This window comes from Strigops habroptila, chromosome 21 (assembly GCF_004027225.2).
Source record: "Strigops habroptila isolate Jane chromosome 21, bStrHab1.2.pri, whole genome shotgun sequence".
NCBI lineage: Eukaryota > Metazoa > Chordata > Aves > Psittaciformes > Psittacidae > Strigops > Strigops habroptila.
The window spans coordinates 2,707,911-2,730,344 of record NC_044297.2 but is presented as its reverse complement, the minus strand read 5'-3'; the positions used below and the strand labels follow the sequence as shown (position 1 = coordinate 2,730,344).

General features: G+C 42.2%; 1 protein-coding gene across 6 annotated transcripts in view; it reads right to left on the bottom strand.

Moving 5' to 3' along the window:
• The window catches only part of UNC5D (unc-5 netrin receptor D), a 138,616-nt gene that overhangs the window by 50,596 nt on the left and 65,586 nt on the right, over positions 1 to 22,434 (bottom strand). For all 6 annotated transcript variants that reach the window (XM_030510116.1, XM_030510114.1, XM_030510111.1 and 3 more), the window contains exons 2-4: positions 17,002 to 17,220; positions 10,708 to 10,851; positions 7,370 to 7,473 (exon numbers count right to left, since the gene is read on the bottom strand). In XM_030510116.1, coding sequence (XP_030365976.1) covers positions 7,370 to 7,473; positions 10,708 to 10,851; positions 17,002 to 17,155 — 402 coding nt within the window. In that variant the 5' untranslated portion in view covers positions 17,156 to 17,220. The remainder of the gene's footprint in view (positions 1 to 7,369; positions 7,474 to 10,707; positions 10,852 to 17,001; positions 17,221 to 22,434) is intronic.

Genomic DNA, 22,434 nt, shown 5'->3' with positions numbered 1-22,434 from the left:
TACCTACTTAGAACTCGCACCTTGCATCCCCATTGCTTTGCACTTTGTGTATCGATTTAAAGCTGAGATTTGTACAAAGTGGCTGGTAACTGAGCCTGGCTGGCTGGCTCGGGGCTCCAGGTGTGTTTACCTCCTTTAAACACCTTTGTGCACCTACATGGAAAGGGTTATAGAGTCTTACATGATTTTGTAGTGCCCAAAATGCCTATCAGCAGGCTCTACATGGCATTGAGAGCAAAAGCCAGGCAATCTGGAGCATGCAAATGCTGTTTCACACCCACAGGAGCACCAGGAAGCCAGCTTTACGCTGAACAAAAGGAGGATCTCAAAGACTATGTGCTTTAGAGAAGAATTACTGAAATGCTGAAGGACGCAGAAGAAAGTATTAAACAGAATGGAGGGGAGACCGAAAATGCTAACATTCAGCATATACACAAAGAGCAGCAAGCTTGTCAAACACAGCAAAAAGGAGGATCTATTTTTTGTGTCTTTCACCACTACCCCCAAAAAAGAAGAGCCTCCATAAAGCGGAGAATGCAGACTAGGGAAAAACTAATTAAAGAAAGACTAAAAGGTCAGCTGAGAAGCAAGGCAAGAATGTCAAAAAATTACTTGAGATGATGACCAGGAGAAGAAAGAAAAGGTCTTATATATTGTACTGTATAAAATGAAGCACCGCCTCAAAACCATTGGAATTCCATGAACAGAAAGCAAAATCAATCTATAGCACTTGTTGACTAAGCCACACACTGAAGCTCTGACCTCAGCATCTTACTACTGGTCCCAGATGGACTGCACAAATGCCTCTTGATAAACCTTTTTCCAGGATTGGGATGAATAAAGAGGAAATGCCAGAGAACTTGAGAGGCAGGGGTGGGGAAGGGAACAGAGAGTGCTGGACTCTGCTAGGCACTAGGCAACACGTTCTTTTCTTTAAAATAGGCTAAGCTATGCCTGGCTTGCTCCAGCCAGTCTTCATCCCACATTTTCAAGGCTGAATTGTAGCCATTTATAAGCCAGACAGAGGACTTAAGACCCTGGCTGAATGCAGAGTATGTTTTATGCAAGGCTATACATTAAGGATATGCTTTAAAAATCATCTAAAACCAGTGCAATACTTGCTGGGTGTGAGACGGAGCACACCATGAAAACTGCTGTGTCGTCCTAGGAATAACACAAAGTAATAAACTAAACTTACACACCAACAACCAAAAAGCAGAAAACACACAGAAATCATAGCACTGTGCACTGGAAAAAACCTAATACATCCCAAGTATGAGAAGCATTTTACCTCAGTAACATGATGCACTTTGAATAGCAGCCGAGTCGTATGTGAGGCTGGCTGCTCACCAGGGCAGGAGTCTAAAGATACATCTGATGTGGTTTTAGAGATGAGTTGATGGGCTACCTGAGCTCAGGGAGCCTGGTTTGTAGCCATGCACTAGCCCAACATGCCACAACGGCTGAACGGGCATGCAGTACCTCTGCTAAGCTCAGCTACTCTGCATGAGACCCTGAATTCACTTAAGCTGCAGTAAAGTTTTGCTTCTACTAACAGAAGTTTGTGTGTGAAGGCAGGCTACTGCTGTTCAGGCTGGCAGATCTTGCAGCTTGACAAAATGCATCATGTATTATGTCACTGTCAAATACACTGCTCTAAAAATGTCTTTTTATTAGAGAGAAGCCATTCTTCCCTTCACGAATTTCTTCAAACTGCTCCCCAAACAACAAGCTGTACACAGTGAGCAAGGTTGGTCTTGTGAAGAGATGCAGATGATCGACAGTAGCGAGGCTAAAGACGTTGCTCTGGCAAACGTGATATTCAACTCTGCGTTTTCTGAGAGAATTCAGCCCTCCCTTTCCTTTCATTTTCATCACGCCAGTGAGAAGCAGGAATACTTCCTCTGGTATCTATCTCAGCAACACAAGCATCATGCCCGGAGATCCAAGCCCACGGTACCCACCTGGCAGCCTGACAACAACAACCAGCAGACGAGGCTTCATCAGAGCTTAGCTGATTCCTACACTCCATCACAACTGCCTCCCTGCAAACACTCCAAGCTAAACGAGGCCTCTACTGCACACAATTAATAAACATGTCTATGGGGAGAATCTGTTGTGGGACTGGAAGCCAGAACTGCCTCTTCCCTAGGCCAGCTCTGCACCAAAGAGAAAGAAATGGCTCTGGTCCCATCAAACCTGTGCCAGCAGAGACTCTGTTATATTTAAATCAACGTTTGCCACAGCAGGGGATTATCAGATGCTCTACTCAAATGCTGGATTTTCTTTTTTATTTTGATGTTTAACTCATAAAAACTGAATTTATTTGGGTTGGGTGCTGATGTCTGCAAGCACAGCTGCTCACCAGCTCTGTTTTGCTTGCCATGTGAATGCATGAGAAGAGGATTTAAAACTTCTTTCCAGTCTGCTTAGTGTCAGCATTTGGGTTTTCTTGCTGTCTTACTGCTGTGGCAAATGCACCCAGAATGCCCCAAACCCTCAGCAACCTCCCAAAGCAGAGATGTGCAGGATTTTCTCATGTTCCCCTCTTCATAGAGGAAAACTGGAGACAGGGAACCTGCTAACAAACGCTGCAGAAACTGAAACACAGGGTGGGCTATGGAGTGATTGAAGACAGGAGACCTGGACCTGCACATAACCCGAAAGGCAGCAGGCCCTAGGAGCTCAGGAGATGGTGTGTGGTATTACCCCCTTCAGGGGTAGGTGCCTATCCTGTCCATACACAATTCAAAATGGTTTCATAACTTGCTAAGGCTGTCAGAACTGTTGTTACTCAGTTTTCTACTGCTCTTGCCACATAAGGCTTTATTATTGGTAAAATCAGGCACATTCAATAGTATTTCATGCACGCAAAATGGACATTGGCACCATAAAGAGTGTAATCAAATTCTCAGAAAGAGAATGCAGATTCAGAGAGATGCTCCTTTCTATGTCTTTTACTTAGGACCCAGCTGACACAAGCAACTGAAATTTGCTGCTAAATGAATCAAGACAGTACAGTGCATTTCAAAGCAGCATTAAAATCAATGCTTGCCTCAGCAGGATTTGGTGCTCCTGAATCATGCTTGTATAACATTAAAGCTGAGTTAGAATATTGCTGTTCTTTATTTGTTATCCTCCTTGATCGTTTGCTTTCACTAATGTGTTATTCAGCTTAAAGACTATTTACTAAATCTGAACAGTATGAGCACACAGAGCATTGACCATGTCACATGAGCTACCACTATTTGTAAATTGATTTATACAAGCCAAGTTTTAAGCCATATACAGTTCAGATACATTTAAACTACAGCTCCAAACCTTTAATCCATGTTCTCGTAACTTCTTTATATACATATTGTGTGCAGAAATTAACGAGTATATCAAACAATCTGGTGATGAGATACGGAAGCCTTACTCATCCTGGAACAGATGGTAGGAACAGAAATGGCTCCCAACAAAACTAAACTTGATCTAGAGGAACTCTCTCTAGAGAACCTCTCCGTGAGGTCTGTTCTCAGCTGCTGTATGATCTGTGTCATCCCACCCCAAAAATTAATTACAAAACTAAAGGATTGGTACTGAGAGGCCAAAATGCTGACTGAGGACAGCTCAGGAGTTCCCAGATGTGGACCCCTAATGCTGCTACTTGGTTAAGCACTTTTCCTGCACAAAAGCACAGTAAGGGGTTGCCACTGATGGCACATAATGGCATAAATATGCCTGGGAATTCCTGATCTATTCAGCAACAAGCACCTCTGCCTACCAAGAACTGCCCAGATCCACTCAGTTTTAAACCAGGAAACCAGCAGTGGCTGGAACCACCAAGGGGAAAGTATGTGAGGAAAGGAATAGTGCGAAAGACAGACAATCTCTCCCATAATTCCAAGGAAGCTATGGTATCAGCCCTCACTAACAAATATCCCTGCTTTTCACTCCTTCTAGGACTAATGACAGGTTTTTTCCCACATTAAACTATGGGGTAGATCAAGAGCATTTAATGCGTCTATCCTTAGATTTAAGAAATCTTCAGCACCTCTAAGTTGCAGAAAAACAATTCCAGAGATGAAGATTTATATTCTTGATAATGGGGCAGGCTCACATAAATAACCGAGCTCAATTTAAATTTCATTCCAGTTGTAAAGCGTCTGCCTCTTATTGAGCTGCAATGGCAAGATTAGAGCTTTGACTGTATCAGTCATTCATGGCCATTGTCAGAAATAAATCACTAGATTAACCAGTGGCTATGGGGAGCACAGGAAATGCCTCCTGTTCCTGAACTTCTGCACTTGATGGAATAATTGGAATCTTCCCCTGGGATTCAGGCAGATATTGGCATGGTAACGTGAAAGGGGCTGGAGCCTCCTATCCATTTTGTTTTCCGTTTGCATTTCCAGGTCCATGCAGAGTATGGATTAAACAAACAAACCCCAACAATGCCACAATTAGCATCTATTTTGCATCTAACGAAACAGAAGACAAGCTTCTTTGTCTGCAGTTATTTCAAGCCTTATGTTTTCATCTCGGGCTTCATCCAAACTCTAATGAAATAAATTCTTGGATTAGAACTACAGACCTGTTGCCAGCACTGGGTTTTGAAGCCTTCTACACTTCTCAGTACCCACATAACAATTACTGAGCAAGACTTGCTGGCTAGCTCTGGTATTTCTCATCCACATTTAACTGGGCAGGTCAACTTTACCTTGAAAACACTACAAGAGTTTATAACCTCAAGCTTACTGCCACAGAGCAGAGCTGTTACTTAGTGAATCTGGTACCCAGTTTCTAAAGACACGGCATTATTTCCAGTAGACTGTTTACCTGAGCACAGAATTAGCCTTGATTCTGAGCCTTTATGTGAAATTTTATTGTCCAAAGCAAATATGACCTGTTAAGATTTAGAGGCTGTATTAGCAGCAATAACAATTTTACAATCAACATCACTAAATCTGCATTTACTGAGAACTCTACAGTCTTTAACTGTAGAAAGCAATTAAAATGTCTGTTTCTCACTGGATATAATCCCTAACTTTCACACAAGACACACATCCTGTTTAATTGTTGCGTGTAAAGCAGTGCAGTTCAAATCATTCTAAAATTCTCAGTAAAATTCAAACAGTGATGACTGCGAATCACCATTTTTTTTCCTAAAGTGGCTGAATTCCAATAAAAATAACATTTTTGGCTATTAAATTGTACGGAAATTGGAAAACAGTCAAATGTGTGCACTCAAGTTCAGCAAACCATATGTGTTGGGTAGAACTGTATCTATCATTACTGGTTTCTTTTGATCTTAAAGAAAACACATCGATTCTCCATAGTTTTAATTTGAAAACTCACCTTTAAGTGCTGTGTTTTTAGAATTAGTAACAAAATCAAACTGACATACAGGCCTATGAGAACAGTCAGGGCAAGAAAACAACCTACCATCTCCTGAAGGAGGTACTAGGATCCTCATCACATTAAAGAACATTCTTTCAGTGAACAGAGTGTAACGAGAGAAACAAGGAGTACTTGAGCCTACAAAGTTTTGAGAGAGTAGATTAGGTAACTGAACAGAGAAAAAAGTGGTGGGTGAAAGAAGAAGAGAAGGAAGAGAGAGACGACCAGGATTTGAAGGCACTGGACAAGGCAGAGATCCTCCAGGAAAACCAGGCTGACACACAGCACCAGGACCACAGGACCACAGGTTATTTCCACAGCTAAGAAAGACTTTACAATCAAGTTGAGGCTTCATTTCACTTTGTAACTGCTTGTTTCCAGCCTTTTTCCTACAACTCTGCCCTAGATTTGGGGCATTTTAAGAAGAAACATTACTTGTTTTACTATAGTTTTGTGGAACGAGGGGAACCAGGGTTAAAGGAATAAGCAAAATGGAAATTTTTACCACAAAGAGAGCACATTTATGTGAGACAGGATCCACTGGCAGTCTGGAGGGATGTGCACTCAGGAAACCTGTGTTAGCAGCTCACATTGTCTGAGAGAAAGAGGTCACTGAGGTTGCCAGCTGGTGGCTTTGGGGGATCTCTGCAGGCAGCAATTTCCATCCCTTCTGCAGAGCGTGGGCAATGAATCCCCCACAGACAAAGGATGTTTTGGCAATTACACCTTTGGAAGTTTGTTTTGTCTATAGAATAGGTGTGTTTACCAGAATACACATTCCAATAATTTTGGCAATTCTCTGCAATGCAGTATCCATTTTTCTAACAACGCAAAACATGAGGAAAAATACACAGCTGAGGAGAATGTGGTATGAGAAATTCGTATGATGGAGTAAAGCTCATTAGATGCCTGGATACAAATTCATCCACTAACCATTCTTATTTCTAACCCATTTGCCTTTTGACCTTTGACACTTCCACCTGATTTTCAGTATCTTTTGTACGTCAGTTTGCTGCATTTCTCCTCTATTTTCATCTGTTCAACATGCTTCTCCTTCACTAAAAGAATGCCTGTTCTTTGCAGTTTATTTTTCCTTGCTTCTTTTGTTACTTCAGTTACAACACACCACAGCAACAGTGGAGATTAAGGGGAAAAATCACTTCTGAGTGACACTATTTCTCTTCCTCATCAAAAGAAGCTAGTGAGCATGCTGCAGCGTGTGATCAGCAGCACAGCACAGTGTTCCTGGGGCTATTCACAGCTCTGGCCCTGCGGCTGCAGCCTCAGCATGGTCACTGCAGCTCACCCAGGGACCCAAGAGATTTAAACACTGCCCTGGGTCCTGCCAGGGCAGCACCGGCTCAGGACTCCCACCACCAGTCAGCTCTTTGATAGGTAAGAACAGGGTGTTGCCGTGCTCACTTCAACCAGCACATTGTCTTTTTCTTTTCATGCCTCCCTAGCAGATTTTGAAGCACAAGCCACTTAAAACATCTTCCTCCAAGAATAGTTGGGCTATTATCATTTTAAGGCATCCCCATTACTTTCCTGCTAAGATGTAATTCTCTTGACAAAAACTATGTTTAAAGCTAAGCAAAAAAAAAAAGCCCCAATTATTATTTGTGGCAGATTTTCTGTCTCCAGCAACAATTTATCATAATATTTTTAGGATGAGGGGTCTTTTTTATGTTTTATTTTTCAATGAGAAAAGTCATTTCTGAGAAAATAAGTAACAATCTGTTTCCAGTCTGTAAGCCTAACATTTGAAAACTGTACCAAACCCAGGATTTCTTTTTTCAGCAAGCATTCCTGAATTTGGATTAAAAGCCATTCCTTTTTAAATCTTATATAATAAAACCCATTGATATTTAAAGCAGTCTGTGAGAGAAGAACACAGTAACCAACACCAGACCTTGAAAGCCACATGGTTTTGCCTTTCTCCTCCCTTCTCGCCAGCTCCCCACAGCGCCGCCGCACCAAGGCTCACCTCAGCTGCAGGGACTCCCTCGGGTGGCCGGCAGTGCAGGACGATCATCCCTTCGATGGGAACCTCCTTCCCTTGGGGGTCTTGCTCAAAGTTCTTCCGTAAATCTGCAGAGTTCAATGCAATGATTCATTACACAAGAGCCATTCCCTCCCCAAGGAACACTGCTTTGCCATGTGTGTATAAAGCAACTGAGAGCTACTCCTTCTTCCCTAGATGCAAAGCAAAGAGACCCCATCACCTTTGGTTGTGTTTCCATTTCTCCGCCTTTAAGAAACCACTTCTGTGTGACTGCAGAGACAATGTGTTTTAGAACCCACCAACTCCATGGTCCCAGTGGTGCACTCAGTCTCCTGAGCCATTGCCTTTCCAAAACAGGAGAATGAAATGCCAGAACCACAACGTGACATTGCTGGGGTGCTGTTAGAACCAACCCAATGAATCCAAGAGGGGGTGAATAATTTCCCTGCTACACACTACTTCAGATGAGTGCCAGGGTATTTCATCAAATGTCTTAAGCTAGATGATTTGTTTAGCTCGCCTACATGCCGCAAGATGTGGGAAAGGAAGGGAAGGACTGAGAGCAATTCCGCACATTCCAAACTGGCTGATTACAGGACTGCTTCATTTCAGACACCATGGCCCAGCCAGTAATTCAGGATAAGAAACAGAGTGTACTGTCTCAGAGCCACATGGATGTGGTCACAGCACCTCGAAGGTAAAGCAGAAGAAAGCAAACCTGCCCCCAGTGACACTGGCCTATCTCAGCCATGCCCATGAATAGATGAAGTGAACTTGCTGTGAGAGGAAAACAAAACGGAAGGGATGTGACTTACTACACGTGCTTTAAGGGTTAGGATGTTTCCATTAGACATACTCATTTTCTTCAGTGTCTCAGATTCCACAGGGTGGATTTACTGATTTAATTTTCTCCATTGCTTACACTTCCATGAAATACACCCCCTTAAATGCAGAGGCTCTGAATCAGTTACACTTTAATATATTTTCCAAAATACATTAAAACTTATTTTAGCAAGCTGGTCACTAGAGAAAGATGCATGCAGTGCATGTATAATCCTTTTTATGATTCTTTCTTAATGTTGATTTTTTTCCCCCACAGATAACCACTATCTCTTCCAGTAGTCTTTAAAAAGTCATTCATTAACAGCTAGGATGCAGTTGAGCCTACAAATGCCTTTATTAGCATGAAAAATGGAGTAGGATCCATCTTCTCATTTTCTCTGCATTCCACGCTATCATAAAGAAACACTTACCTGCTTTTTCAGAGAAATAGAAAGTGCTTTAATGCTTTGGCCTTGACTCACAATTCAGAATCTCTAGGCTTTAGTGATAAAAGAAAAAAAGGAAAGAAAGAAAGAAGTCGACCCCACCACACTACACACCGCAATGACACGTGCTGTCAGTGCTATGGTTCAGTACACTACCACAACCTGCACCTACACATTCCTGTCTCTAGTCCTCTAGAGGGTATTTCCCCAAGTCAAAAACCTGTGCCCCAAATCAAGTAGGTGGGTTGGTCACTGCAGACAGGATGACACAGGTCTGCGAAAGGGCGGTGATAGGTATTAGATGGCAGCTATTCCTATTTGCTGTCTGGAGCCCTAACAGGTCCCATCGTCTCTGCACTCCAGAACTGCTGTTCTTTCCATTGCAAAAACATGGCTTCAAGGACAAGTGGCACAAAAAAAGCCAGTGCAGGTGCACAGCTCTCAAACAACTGTTCAGCCATGGCCAGTGCAGCACCCTGGGGTGCCTGCCAGGCTGATGGGATATCTGCAGTTATGGGAGGCTGCTGGGGATGGGGTTTACAGAAGAACTGGTACCACGGTGATGGGTTTAAAAGTCCCAACACATGGCTCCACCTGCTTCTGCCTCTTGATTTTCACTCATATTGCCATGTGATGGGTTTGGGAAATCACAGTGCAGAGAAAAGTCAATAAAAATTCAATTCAGATTAACAGTCCATTGCATCTTAGCAATACAGGGGAATTATTAGCTCATTCAGTGTTATGACAGTTAATGCAGTAAAATAGAAAATTGAACTTACACCTATTTACACATTCAAACCAAAGCAGGCAAGAAAAAAATCTGGGCTATATAAAATCAAGGAGTTGTTACATTGTCCTACTACTTATCTCAAATGCTTGTTTCAAGGTGTCCTGTTAAAAAAGCATCATTTTAGAAACATTTATCATGAATCCGATCAAGTTACTGTTCAAGAGTTTCTTGCTTGAACCTCCCCATCCTGCTCCTCTTCCCCCTCATCTCCTTCCAAGCAGCATTTCTCCCAACTCTTTGCAGGTTGTTGCCATCATTTCCTGGGACTAGTTCTTTAAAGACCTGAACTGGTCATGTAAAGGACAAGGGTTCACAGCAGACTGGAGGAAAGTGAACTGCTCAATTCTGTGCTCGCAGCACTGCTGTAGAAGGATGGTTTCAGGCTCTGACTCTGTTAGGAAAATGGAACCCATCTCATTGCAAGTTGTCCTCTGCTCCCCACTGTATTAAAAATTCTGGAATGGGTTTTTGATGCTAGAAGTGATTAAACCAAAGAAGCTCTCCTTTCCCCGTAACTCTTAATTCATCTCCAGGCTTGTAACTGAAAACTTAGCATTTGCTAGCCTACAAGACCAGAGTTACTCTTTGTTTCCAGTAGGAAGTGGTGATGCCCCCTAAGCAAATAGTGACAGCAACCACCATAGTCTCTGTAGCAGTCTTAGTTCTGTTTCAGATGTTTGTATCTCATTTCCTTAAAGAAAGGAGGGAAGACATTTTTTTCCTCTACTGATTGGAGTTATTTCGTTTTTCCTCCTTTTATCTCATTGTCCCCACAGCTTATCATACCTGCCAACCAACGATGTGCTTCGAAACTGAAACCCAGATACAAAATACAATGCTCCAGAAGATTTTTATATATTCTTGCCTTTGTTTTTTAAAGGAAGTGTAGAATACAGACACTGTTAAATGTTTTTTTCATATTTTTTAGACCTCTGTGATCAACTTGGAGTAAAAGGGCACTTCCCAGGGGATTTTCTGTTTGCATTAACCTTTTTTATTACACTGCATTGTTGTGACACTGTGACCAGAATCGCTGAAACAGATTTGCTGAGTGTAAATGCAGATTGATCAATCCACATTAAAATAAAAGCGAGGCCTGAAAAGCCCCATCGTGCTTTCTGTGCTAGTCCTACAGCATCTCACAAGGGAGGGCTGGCAAACCAGCAGTACCTTACCAGTATCCGTTCACAGTGAACCCTAGAAGAACAGCGTGTTTCCATACCTTACAAAACCTGGAATAGCAGAACATTTCCGCTACTCACAAGCTATGCGGACAGATGCCTTCCTGCTCTTCGAGGTCCCTAGATGGCTCCATGCAACACACTGACACCAGTAATCTTCTGGGCCATGAAAATCTTCCACCTGCTGTCTCGTCACATTGATGAACACCTCCCGAACCTTCAATCCTAAAGGGAAAGATACAGGAAATTAGTTGATAACAGCCTCTTGCTTGGGCATAAAGCTAAGGTTAGCCAAACCTTTTCTTTTAATTACACAATTCCATTTTTAATCAAGGCAAAGCTTTAATTACTTTAACAATAATACAGTGCCACTAATTAAATTCTAAAAGCTGAGTCGGTTATAATGCATTGAGTTACAAGAACTACCCACCCACTGTGGTCTTCGCAAGAATACAACATCTCCCCCAGAAACCTTGTCTCTTGTGCCTTTTTCACCTAGAATGTGTATCTGGAATTCGATACTATCATACACAACTGAATTGTCTTCCAAACTAACATCTGTGTGTCCTTGAAAACCTTTCTGAAGTATCCTCGCAGGCCCCCAATTGAGTCAAACAACCAGAACTATGCATGTATGACAGGAACTAATCTGATGTCCCACTGAATTCCAGCCTGTTCCAGCCACTGCTACCACAGCTCTATCCAGCAGCCATTTCCTCACACAGGGGAGAAAAGCTGTGTCACTGCAGCGCACAAAAAGATAAGCTCAAGCCATTACAGCCTGGAAGGAGGAGAAAATAAAGGGAAGGGAATGCATTTCACAGCTCACAAATGGAGATGTTCCTCCACTTGGGATGTTTGCCATACCTGCATATTTGCATGATACCCCTGGGGAGAGGAAATATAATCCAAATGTGGGTTAAAAGGAATTAGAAATCATTTGAAAGTGTCAGAAAAACATTAATTTGAAACTAGAAAACGTTCATGCCTTCTACTTTCTTCTTTCTCCTCCTGTGCAGTCCCAAGATACTTATTTCCCCTTCACCAGAAATGAATGAAAACTCAATGTTAAAATATTTCATACCTGTGAAGTTTATAAAGCAGCATGAAACTCCTAAACCTGAACTCCATAAAAGCTGGCTTCCACTTAGTCTCAGGCATCATTAACAGCTGGGTGCTTCCCTCCTTAAAGGCACTGGGAAGCCACCGTGTTCCTTTGGTGAACAGGAGAGTTGAGGCCACTGGGGATGCTCATGAAGAGGGATGGGGAAGGTCAGACAGGCTTTAAATGCTATAAAGCAATACAAAATCTTTGCTACTTTTCCAGCAATAGGCAAAGGGGATTTTTCCTTCTTTCCCTTTAGCCTGTTTGGCTTGCCATTTCATCACGGCACCTAAAGACACGTACAAACCTGCAACAGAGTCCTAAGTTGTCTCAATAATCAGTTTAGTCACTCAAATATTTATTCACTCTGTAATAAGCAAACAGAGGTTTCCCGGTTGCTTTTATTTGCATTGTGTTCTTTCAAATATGTTGATGCAGTTTTCAACAAAACTGTTTACAAAACATCTCTTTATTTTCTGACACGGTGAAAACAAGCCCTTCTGAAACAAACACAGCCCGTGGAACTCAGCAGTTCTGCATCTAACTCCTCTCCCTGCCGACAGACTGCATGATGAAAATGCACCATCCCAATTTAGACATCCAAGCTGCTCTGCCAGCCAGGAATCTTTGGATTCTCAGCCATACAACCATTTGCAGAGTCATCTTTATAGGTTAAAGATAAGAGCAGCTATGGTTAAGTTCCATTTGTGAGCATCTGAGTCCTGGTGACCTGACACAGCAGGTTTTGACTGCGTGAAGATTCAGCATCCCTCCATGCTGTATGACAGACACACACTTTCCTGTTACTTATCCTTGGCAAATCAAGCTGTGCAGTCCCTGAATGATCTCAATCAAAGCCACAAAGCATCAAAGCTCCAGAGCCTCCACATCCACACTAATTTGCAGCCATGGCCAACAAGGTTGCCACCCATTTACTTAAAGACTTCTTCAACAAGGGTGTAATATGATTAAGTCCTTGACAAAGAGTGACCTTTCTGAGGTGGCCTGTGCCCAGTCAGGAATCACTCACTCAGCACTCAATTAGCTGACATGCACTCCTGTGCACTGTGCCTGTGCTGTCGCAAACAGCACTGCTCTGCATGCTGCTGGGAAGGTCCAACCCTTTGCTGCACCTCCTCAGCATCTCCAGCTGTCCTCCCATCCCATGATCAGCTCCTTCCCACCATGACCGCTAAGCAGTATCTCCATGGGGAGAGAATCCTCCCCGTCACCAGCTATTAGCTACAGCCTCGCTGGCAGCCATCAATCACCCCCCGGACCTGTCACGATGTGTTCTGAACTCTCCATTTCTCAGCTACTCGGGAAGTTTTGGAAGCAGCAAATAGAAACAAAGGAAGGAGAGCTGCATACTGTACAGCGTATTGATGCAGCCATGCTAACAACACAGTCTGTACTGATACCAAACAAGAAGCAGAAGCTTGGGCTCATTGGTAGTGTAAAATTCCAAGCAGCTGTCAGTGAATAGAGGCATTTACGGCTTCAGATTTATCAAGGTAGAACATTCTCCAGCACACCTATTCCTTTCACTGATGCTTGATTTAATTAATCTATATATCAGCCTCTCTTTTCTGAAGCAACATTAAATGTGGTTTGAATCAGGCAAACAAACAGCACGTGAGACTGAGAAGCTGGTGGTTCAGCATTTTGAGAATGGGCCAGGGATGAATCTGGGTCCTTTCAAAGGTCTCCCAATTTGCCAATACACAAAATAAACGCAGCCAAAATGGCAGAATCACAGAATTGCTCAGGTTGGAAGGGACCTCTGGAGAACACCTTGTCTCTGGGGAAAGTTATGTTTTGTTTATGGAGAAAGTACTCCTATACTAATTGTTTTAGGAACAACCACAGAAAGCAAACCTCTTGGGAACAGCAGCACATAATCTTCATTTATCATCGCTATATTTCACCAACAAATACACTCATCCACCCTCTGCAGCTCTAGGAATGCCAGAAAAATTGCTCCTAGGAAATGACACAGAACGAAAAACCCATGCAAATAAAAGCAGGCACATAATAAACACAAGCAACATTCTACCTGTGACTTGTGCAACTCTAATAAGCACTGCAAGACCTACCCTTTAAATTATTGTGCAAATTATAACCATCATCTTTTGTTACACAGTACAGCCTTACAGAATATAAAATTATGGTACTGATATGCTAATAAGCTTTCTGCACTGTTGGATGGTTTAGCTGCAGATAGACTAATGCTGGCAGCAGATGAATAATTGCTCTCCATGTACTAAACATAACAGAGCTGCACAGAACTTCAGCATTTGTCAGCGTTATTTGTTTAAATGAGAAGAACACTGACAGCAGTTATTGCTGCAATCCTTTTATTTATCAGACAAGAAAAGTCTAGTTACTCTTAGTAGGTCTGATCCTCTGGTGAAACCCAAAGTTGAAATATTTGTAAACTAATTTGGAGGTGCATGGTGCAACCTTCAGGCAAGGAAAGTAAAGCAGAAAGAAATTAATCAAACTGTAATGACTATGTTTTTATCACAGTAGCATCTACAAGCTCAGGCTCTTGCTTGATGGGGTAGAGGCCATGGAGCAAAGCTCCTGTTCTGCCACGTTCATGGAACAAACAGAAAAGGCAGGCTACGGATTACTGTCTTTTCTGCAACTCAGGAAATAAGGCAGGAGAGGATGAAATAACTTGGTCTCTAATGGAGCGATTGCCTGTGGCAGCGCAGTGATGGGAACCCACACCCACTGCAATGGCAGTGTGTGCCTGCACTCATTTGCTACGCAAACAGCAGCAACTCCACAACAGCAGAGACTTCAGTGCAAACTCCTCAAGCCAAGGCTTCCATGCTCAGGCAGCCAGTGCACGTCACAGCCCATTGCTACAGCAGTTACAAAGCGACAGAAATCCTTCCTCTCCTGCTGCTCCTCCTCTTCAAATGAAGAGTGACTCCTGCGGTACTCTTAGATTTTTATTTGTGTCCTATAAAGACAGAATCGTGCGAAATTGGATTCCATGTTCATCACAATGACAAAATATGCCCATTGTCTACCAACAGCTGTCCCTCCTGTCCTTTTCCATGTTCACAATACAGCGCTGTAGGTAAAATCCATCAGGACAGTGTGCCCACAAGTGCCACTGCCAAGTTCGTCTTGCATATGCCTGGCTAAGAGCTTGCTGGCAGGAATTTCTAGAGATGCTAAGACACATTTCTTGTATTCTGCGTTAAATTTCCTCTTGTTTGGGTTTCTTGCTACTATTTTTCACCACTTTTCTATACATCATCTCAGAATTTTAACCACAGAACAGATAGTGGAAGGATGGAAAAGGACAGCCCCGTTTTCATGTACTGTACCCTCTCTCAGCGAGCGCGCCAGAATCGGCCCCTTTAACCACAGGCACCATTCTTGGCAGAGCTTGCAGAGCAGTTCTCCACAGATGGAGCTCTTGCAGCACACAGAACACAGTGCACACTTGGTAACAGACATGTTTATGCCCCAGATTTGACTCCAGAAATGAGGGCGCTGCCGGTACGCACATTCATTCTAAATAAAACCCTGTAGTCTGCTGTTTACTGAAGGCGAAGGAAGAGTTCCAAAATACTTTCTGGATCATGGTGAGAGACTATCCATGCCTGTCCTTCAACATTACACTGTAAACAGGCCTTTACTTCAATTTTTATGTCCTAAGGATCATTATGGTAGTTTCTGTAACGTTCAGCACTGCACTGTCTGTCCCACACTCGTGTTCAGAGAACAACGCTTTTAGGGTTAGCTCTGTTTCTGGGCAAAATTCAAACCTGCAACATTTATATTCCAAATCTCATTTGCTCAGCGCATGCCTCCAGGTCTCAAACCTCGGTGTTACTTAAAAAAAACCCCACCTAATGTTACTTTTTTTGTTATTAATCCAAGGCTTCCAAACCATAATTGCCGCATTCACAAGACAGAGACAAAATTTGCATTAACCATATGGTAGAACAATTTTTAGGGACAACACTTCTTCCCCACTGATTCAGCAATGCCTTTAGAAGTAAAGGTTGTTCCTATTAATTTCGTAAAGGTAACTGTAAAAATTAAAACTGATCCAGATCAGCATTTACAAAAAGCCTTTAATACAAAATTCCTTCAGAATGTGTCACTTAAAAAGGATGCTAAACCCCACTTTAGGAGATGTAACTTTGTTTTAAATGGTATTTCCCCCCCCCAGAAAGCAATTGCTTGTGTTGACAGAGAGGATGTTATGCATACACTGCTATTTCCAAGACATGGAGTTGCTTAGCAATCTGGGAATTTAGAAAGAGGAGAAAAGCAGTAATAAAACAGAATTGTGAAATGACTAGAGGGTGCAGCATTAAATTGGTTTGCAATACTTATCAAGATGCTTCTAAATGAGAAAAGATATAGGGTGTGCTGGGAGCATGATAGAATCTGTTGATCTTTTTCAACCTTCTCCCTTCTCATTCTCTTCTTTTAGATGCCCACTGTTACACAGTGGATTTTCCTACTTAGCTTTATTACCTACCAAACACCCATCACTGCCTGGGCGTGAAGGCACATTTCAGCCACCACACTGGCAGTTTTTCAGGGTTCATCCTGACAGGAATTTCATAAAGGCATATGTGTCCCTGTTTCTTGTTTCCACTATAAACTACACCACTGAAATACAGAGGACTGCTATTCCCTCCAGAACTGCTGGCTTCTTTCAGACAGCTGACTATGGGTAGTGTGTGACCAGACCCGGTGGTATGAGTCCAGTTTGTCACATCTCTGTGTAATGCCTCCCACATCTACAGTCATCTTAATTCCCTTTGTTTTCTCCGTTCATGCTATGCCTCTTCTGCCAGGATTTGTATTCCCCTTCTCTGCCTGTCAGCTCTGTCCTTTTCTTACCTTCTCCCATCCATTGCTTTCCCTTTTGCATTTTGGGAAACTGCTTCTCCCACTCTGCAGAGCTGTGTCTACGTGGTACACACACCACCAAGCCAACCAAAAGCGGTTACTGCAGCAGCCCAGCAATAAGCTAATGCTGACAGACTGTGCCCTCCCACCGGGGCGTCCTGCCTGTGCTCAGGGCAGCACAGCCTCAGCATGTGCCCTTTCAATTAGAGCTGGTTCCACTCCCTGTAACTCAGCACAAACCCACAGCTATCTGCTACATCACAGGACTCTCCTGCTTGTGACTCTCTGAATGTGATCTCCCGTTCTTTGCTCTAATTTGCACACTGTGGAGGGACGCTGCACCCGGACACATCTCCTGCAGGACACACTGCCCTTACCTGTAGCCTCATCCATGCTTTCCTCAGACACGTGCTCGTTTTGATGGACCCATTCACCATTGCACTTGAAGAAAATCTGCATAGCTGGCATAGCTTTACAGCGTAAGACAATGGGGTTGCTTTTTATAATGTAGGCATCATCTGGTTCTTCCATAAAATGAGGCAGTGTTCCAGGAGCAGATGGGATAGACTCTGGAAGGGCTTCACTGTTATCATTGCCTGAAAGGGAAGGAAAGGAAAATAGACATTTTTCATGTTGTTGCACCCTTTGTGTCCTCTCATTTCATTGATTAAATACCATTTTGGATTTGATTAAAAACTAATTTTATTGGAGAAAACCTGTAGAACTCAAGAGCTGTCAGAATTGTGCCTTGAAGCAATGAGACATACACTCACACACACACACAAATATCAAATCATTTGAGTCTAAGAACTGTCAAGAAAATTGACAGAAAAGCATCAGAAAACTGCATCATCACTATTGCCAACTTTAGAGCTGGGGCACTGAGGCACAGAGAGCTTAAATGAGTCACCTAATGTCATACAGAAAGTCTGTGGAAGAAGCAGAAACTAAACCTTATTCTCTTGAGTGACAGCCCAGTGCCTTAACTACCAAATCTTCCTTTCTTTCCCTGAAATTAATTTCCTTTAGACAGTTGCTGCAGATTTAACAGGGATCAGAGTGTTAACCACAGCGAAGTATACTGATATGAACAGCATTACTGTAGCACTCCAACACTGGAATAAGCAAACTGTGATTTCATACGCACTTAGAGGAAATTTTCCATATGCTTTTACACTGTTCCCATTTACAGCAGCCCCTTTAAGGCAACATAAAAGTGGAAAAGTGGTTTCTGTAGGACCAGAAACTGCAGGATTGTGAGCTTTACAGCTCGTACCACAGACAGTGGGATCCAACGGCATTTGCTCAGCAATGTATAAGCCTAGGTGGCTTATTTTCTGAATTCCTGTGCTCAGACATGAACACACAAGCACTGGAATACAGGCTTTTCCTTTACTACAGCTCTTCTAATTGAGTGAAAAACTAGCTGCTGCTGTCAACCCCAGGAAATTCCCATTGATTTTTAGCAACGCTGGGATTTATTTTCAGTAGTTTTGTCAGTTTTGTGAGAAAATTCAGAGAACAGCAACAAAACTAAGTCAGAAGAGATCAAGTCATGAAAGCAGATTATAAAGTACTGAATACAGACAGTGTAGCCAAACGATAACCAAGGAGGACACAGTCTACATGCAGATGAAGGGAACATAGTATCAGAGAAAGAGGAATAGCCGAGGGCAATAGAGATGGGATTTAACCCAAACCAATGAAATTAAGTTAGATGAAAGGTAAGTTATGATCATATGAAGTATGTCTAAAATCCTTCTCAGGTCTAGCAGATGATGGAATAACGAGGACATACTCTGTCTTTATTTTATATTAAAAATAGGTATCTCTCACTTAGCACATTGTATCTGTGTGTGCAAATATACAGGGTGTATGTGCTGGGAAATCACTATGATTTTCCAATGAGTTCAGTGGTTTAAACTACATTAACAGTGCGCTTTACAAAATATTATCCTAATTTTTAGCGTTTCACTACTGAACATTTATGCCAATTTCCATCTTGTCAATCTTCAGTAATACTGTGTCCCTGCAGGCTTTATTAAATCCATGCTTTGTAGGAAATAACAAAAATGTCATTAGAAGATTTTGGAGAGGCTTGGAAATCCCATGCTCCCATCAACGCTTTGAGGCAGCAACATGCCTGTGTTACAGAAGAATAGCTGGAGAACTCAGAAAGACCCATTGTTATCCCACTAAATTCACTATTTAGGGCAAGACACAAAGGATGAAATCCCAGCCCCACTGAAGTTAAGGGCACAATTCTCCTCCCAAGTGGCATCTGGATTTAATGATAGGGCTTTACATTCTTGTTAAGGGTTTCTGATGAGCACCTGAGAACACTGATCCTGCACCTCCTCGGGGATTGCTGTGCTTTTGTCCACCAACAGCCACGCTGAGGGAAGCACGAGCTGTTTGATGCTGTCACAAGCAGGGTGGGTTGGTGAAGGGGAAGTGCTCGCTCCTAAAGAAAACATGTCACAAAGACGTAAGTCAAGGTGCATCTTAATGCATCTTTCTTTTGTCCATCACCTTTTTTGTACCTTAACTTTGCACCTAAATAATGCCAACTGTCTTCCCATGTGTACATGCATTTTTACAGGAAGGCCAGAATACATAACTTCCTTATATATGGAACTGTTTCCATAAGGAAATTTGAGTCATTATTTAGTCAGAAAAGCAACTTAGTGAGATCGGGCTACATTCTTTTAATCAAATGACCCTGTCCCATATGCAACAATGTGAGGTTTTTGGAAGTCACTCAGATATTGATGGAAATAAGAGATTTTGTCGCCCACATGAAATCCTTTAATGCCTTTGTTATTTCCTCTAGTACGCTAGGATTTACTAAAGCCTATAGGGACACAGTTTTCAGCAAAGATTGACAATACAGGGACAGTGAGAACGGTCAGTAATAAAACATGCATGCTGATGAGCTTCACTGCATTGTTTTTCTTTAAACTCTAACATTGAAGAGGAATAGAATTCCTATTCAATCAGCACTCCAGAACAGCAGTGCTTTTGAACAAACAAATACTTTTGGGAGCAGCAGACATTAAACTAATGTATATTTGTGCTGGTTCTCTCTGGCTTTATGTATTCTACCTGTAGTTTTCAGGGTGAAACACAAATAAAATAACCTAAAAATCACAGAAACTCAAACGCAGAATCACCTCCCATAATCAACTTTGCTTTATTGAAAAAAACCTGGCTAATATCAAAGTGAAGATTCTAAGGTGATAAAACTCATATTACAGCTAAATTATTTCTACTCCATTTCTAGAATGGACTGAACCTTGCAGCAAAATTCACGGTTTAAGTGTTAAGCACCTACCTCATGAGGAAAACCGCTCTTTTTGATGTTTTTACACCCAGGAGTAAGGAAGACTACCAACCCAAAATGCTCCGAACGGTGTCAGAGCATTCTGCAAAGCAGAGAGAAATTTAATGTCTTTGCAACACAATAACACAGTGTGTGTGGGGTGGTTTTTTTACTGGGCATTCACATCTACCTGACAAGGAGGGAACATTTCTCCTGCTTTTAAGTTACACAGCTGAGGTAGTTGCTATTTTTTTAAGATACTCTCTTAAATCCTGACACCTCCCAGGATGCCATCTCGTGGAGAAGTTGAAGCTGCATGGAATGGACCCTTCTAACTCCTCTTGCTGTGCTGATGAGATCTGCTGCACCGACAGGGTGTGAGACCTACCAGTACTTGAGAAGGGAAACCCCACATGTCTCAGTAGCTAAGTCAGACACTAACAGGAAAGTTGTTCCTCTGAGGAAAGGAAGCACTGGTGGGGAATGAAGAATTGCTCAAACTCCCACACTACAACCATGATTATTTTCTTATTTTTTACATCTTGGGGTCTCCTAGGTTGTTCAGCACATGCTGAAAGTCACAAGTGCTGAATATTCAGCTCAGCAAGCCAACTTTTGCTATCAGTGTATTAGTTTCATCAGACCCTCTTGCTTCCTATGGATATAAAGTATAAACTTCTCACAGCTGTACCATAATCCTTCTCATCAAATATTTGGGCGACAGGTGGAAAATTGTTCTGCCAGCTGAGGAAGACAAAATCCATTCCTCCTGGCAATTTTCTGCAATGAAAACTCCCCAAAATGAATGTGCAATAAGTTGTGGAAATAAATCTAAAATATTATCACACAAAAGCAATGTGCTCAGAATCTTTAGCTGCAAACTAACTGTGCTTATCTGAATTTTAAAGAATCTCATTTCTTCTTCTGTGTGCATAGGATTAGATATTAAGCTGGATGCCTCTACTTGAAACTATTAGCTACAGGCCTGGTTTTCCCCCATTTTGCTTTGCTTTTGCACTGTGGCTTCTTTCATTCCTTTTTTTTTTGCATGCATCAAGGAAGTGTGACAACAAAACTGGGCAGCACCCATCACCAATTCCATTCTACAGGAGGGTAAGCAGTTGGTCTGAAAATAGACTTTGTGAGTAAGAGCAAGCCATGAAACTAGGAACCAAATGCCACAGAGCTGTGTCCAGTACTTAGTAAACCCATGCTAAGCCACACACGCTACTCCTTTTACTTAGAAGGCTTTGGATGACTTTGCAGCTTATTAGCAGGAAAGGACAGTGAAAGTCAATATATAATTATGGGAATAAGTTGTCTTAATAGGATTAAAAATCAAGACAACTGTGAAGTATGATGCACTTCAAGTGCCTGTGCTTCTATTCACTTTAACAGCCCTTTCCTACATAACTTACTAACGAACTGTTACAGGTTAAATGCTTTTTCCACTACAATAAAACAAACTCGTAAGAGAAAGGCACAAGAGACTCCCCACAGCCTCACAAATGGTGAGTGGGACTGTGTGGACAATGACAGAGTGACCTGCCACAGCTGTAAGCAACTGAGTGAGCCTACTGGAGTAATTCACTGTTCCTTGGCCAAGAACCCACGATGCTCACCATGTGCCTGCTCTCTGTCCGTTCAAAGGCAACTCAACGTGCTAGTCTGAACCATCTATGCTCCTCGCTGACAAGCAGCACACATGGGTCCCTTCACTGTAACTGAGCAGGAAAGCTGTACATCCCCAAAACATTCCAAGCTCTGGTATTTTTACAAACAAACCCTTCCCGCCCCCCCCTTTCCACCAAACAGCAGCAACAACATTATTATATTACTGAATGTCTCCTCACACAGATTCATTTGAGAGAAACTCTATTATGTCAACAAAATATCACTGTGACAGATTTTTTTAAGACATATATATATGTCTTAATATATACATATATAAGTACAATTCTTTTAGTGAGCAGGACTTCTTCCACGGAAAGGATTTTTATGCTAATGTGAGTGAGGCCATTTTCTCAATCCTCATTTATTCATCTTCCTTCCCTTTTAATATCTGACGAGCTTCAGCAAAGAGCTGTGTACTTTCCTTAAAGCTCATAGTCCTTGTTTAATCTCTCTGCACATGGCAGAAAGCACAATTTAGTTACATTTTTTAAACATAATAAAGTTTAAAAGCATCACAGCTTTATCCACAGATTCCAGCCTTAATTCTTTCTTTGTCAAACACCACAAATAAAAAGCACTTCTGCAGCTCTACACAGGGCTACCCTTTCAGATGTTGAAGTGACTAAGACAAAATTGATATAGGCTCTGTAACTGCTCACATCTCCTGCTCAGCACAAGAATGAAAGCTGGCTCCTTCCACCACCTCCACCTACTCTTAACCCTGACCACAAACTACCAGCTCACTTTATTCTTCAGGTCCCAGCGAGATTATCGAGCAGAGCAACCAAGGCCAGACCAGTACGCAGAGAGCAGC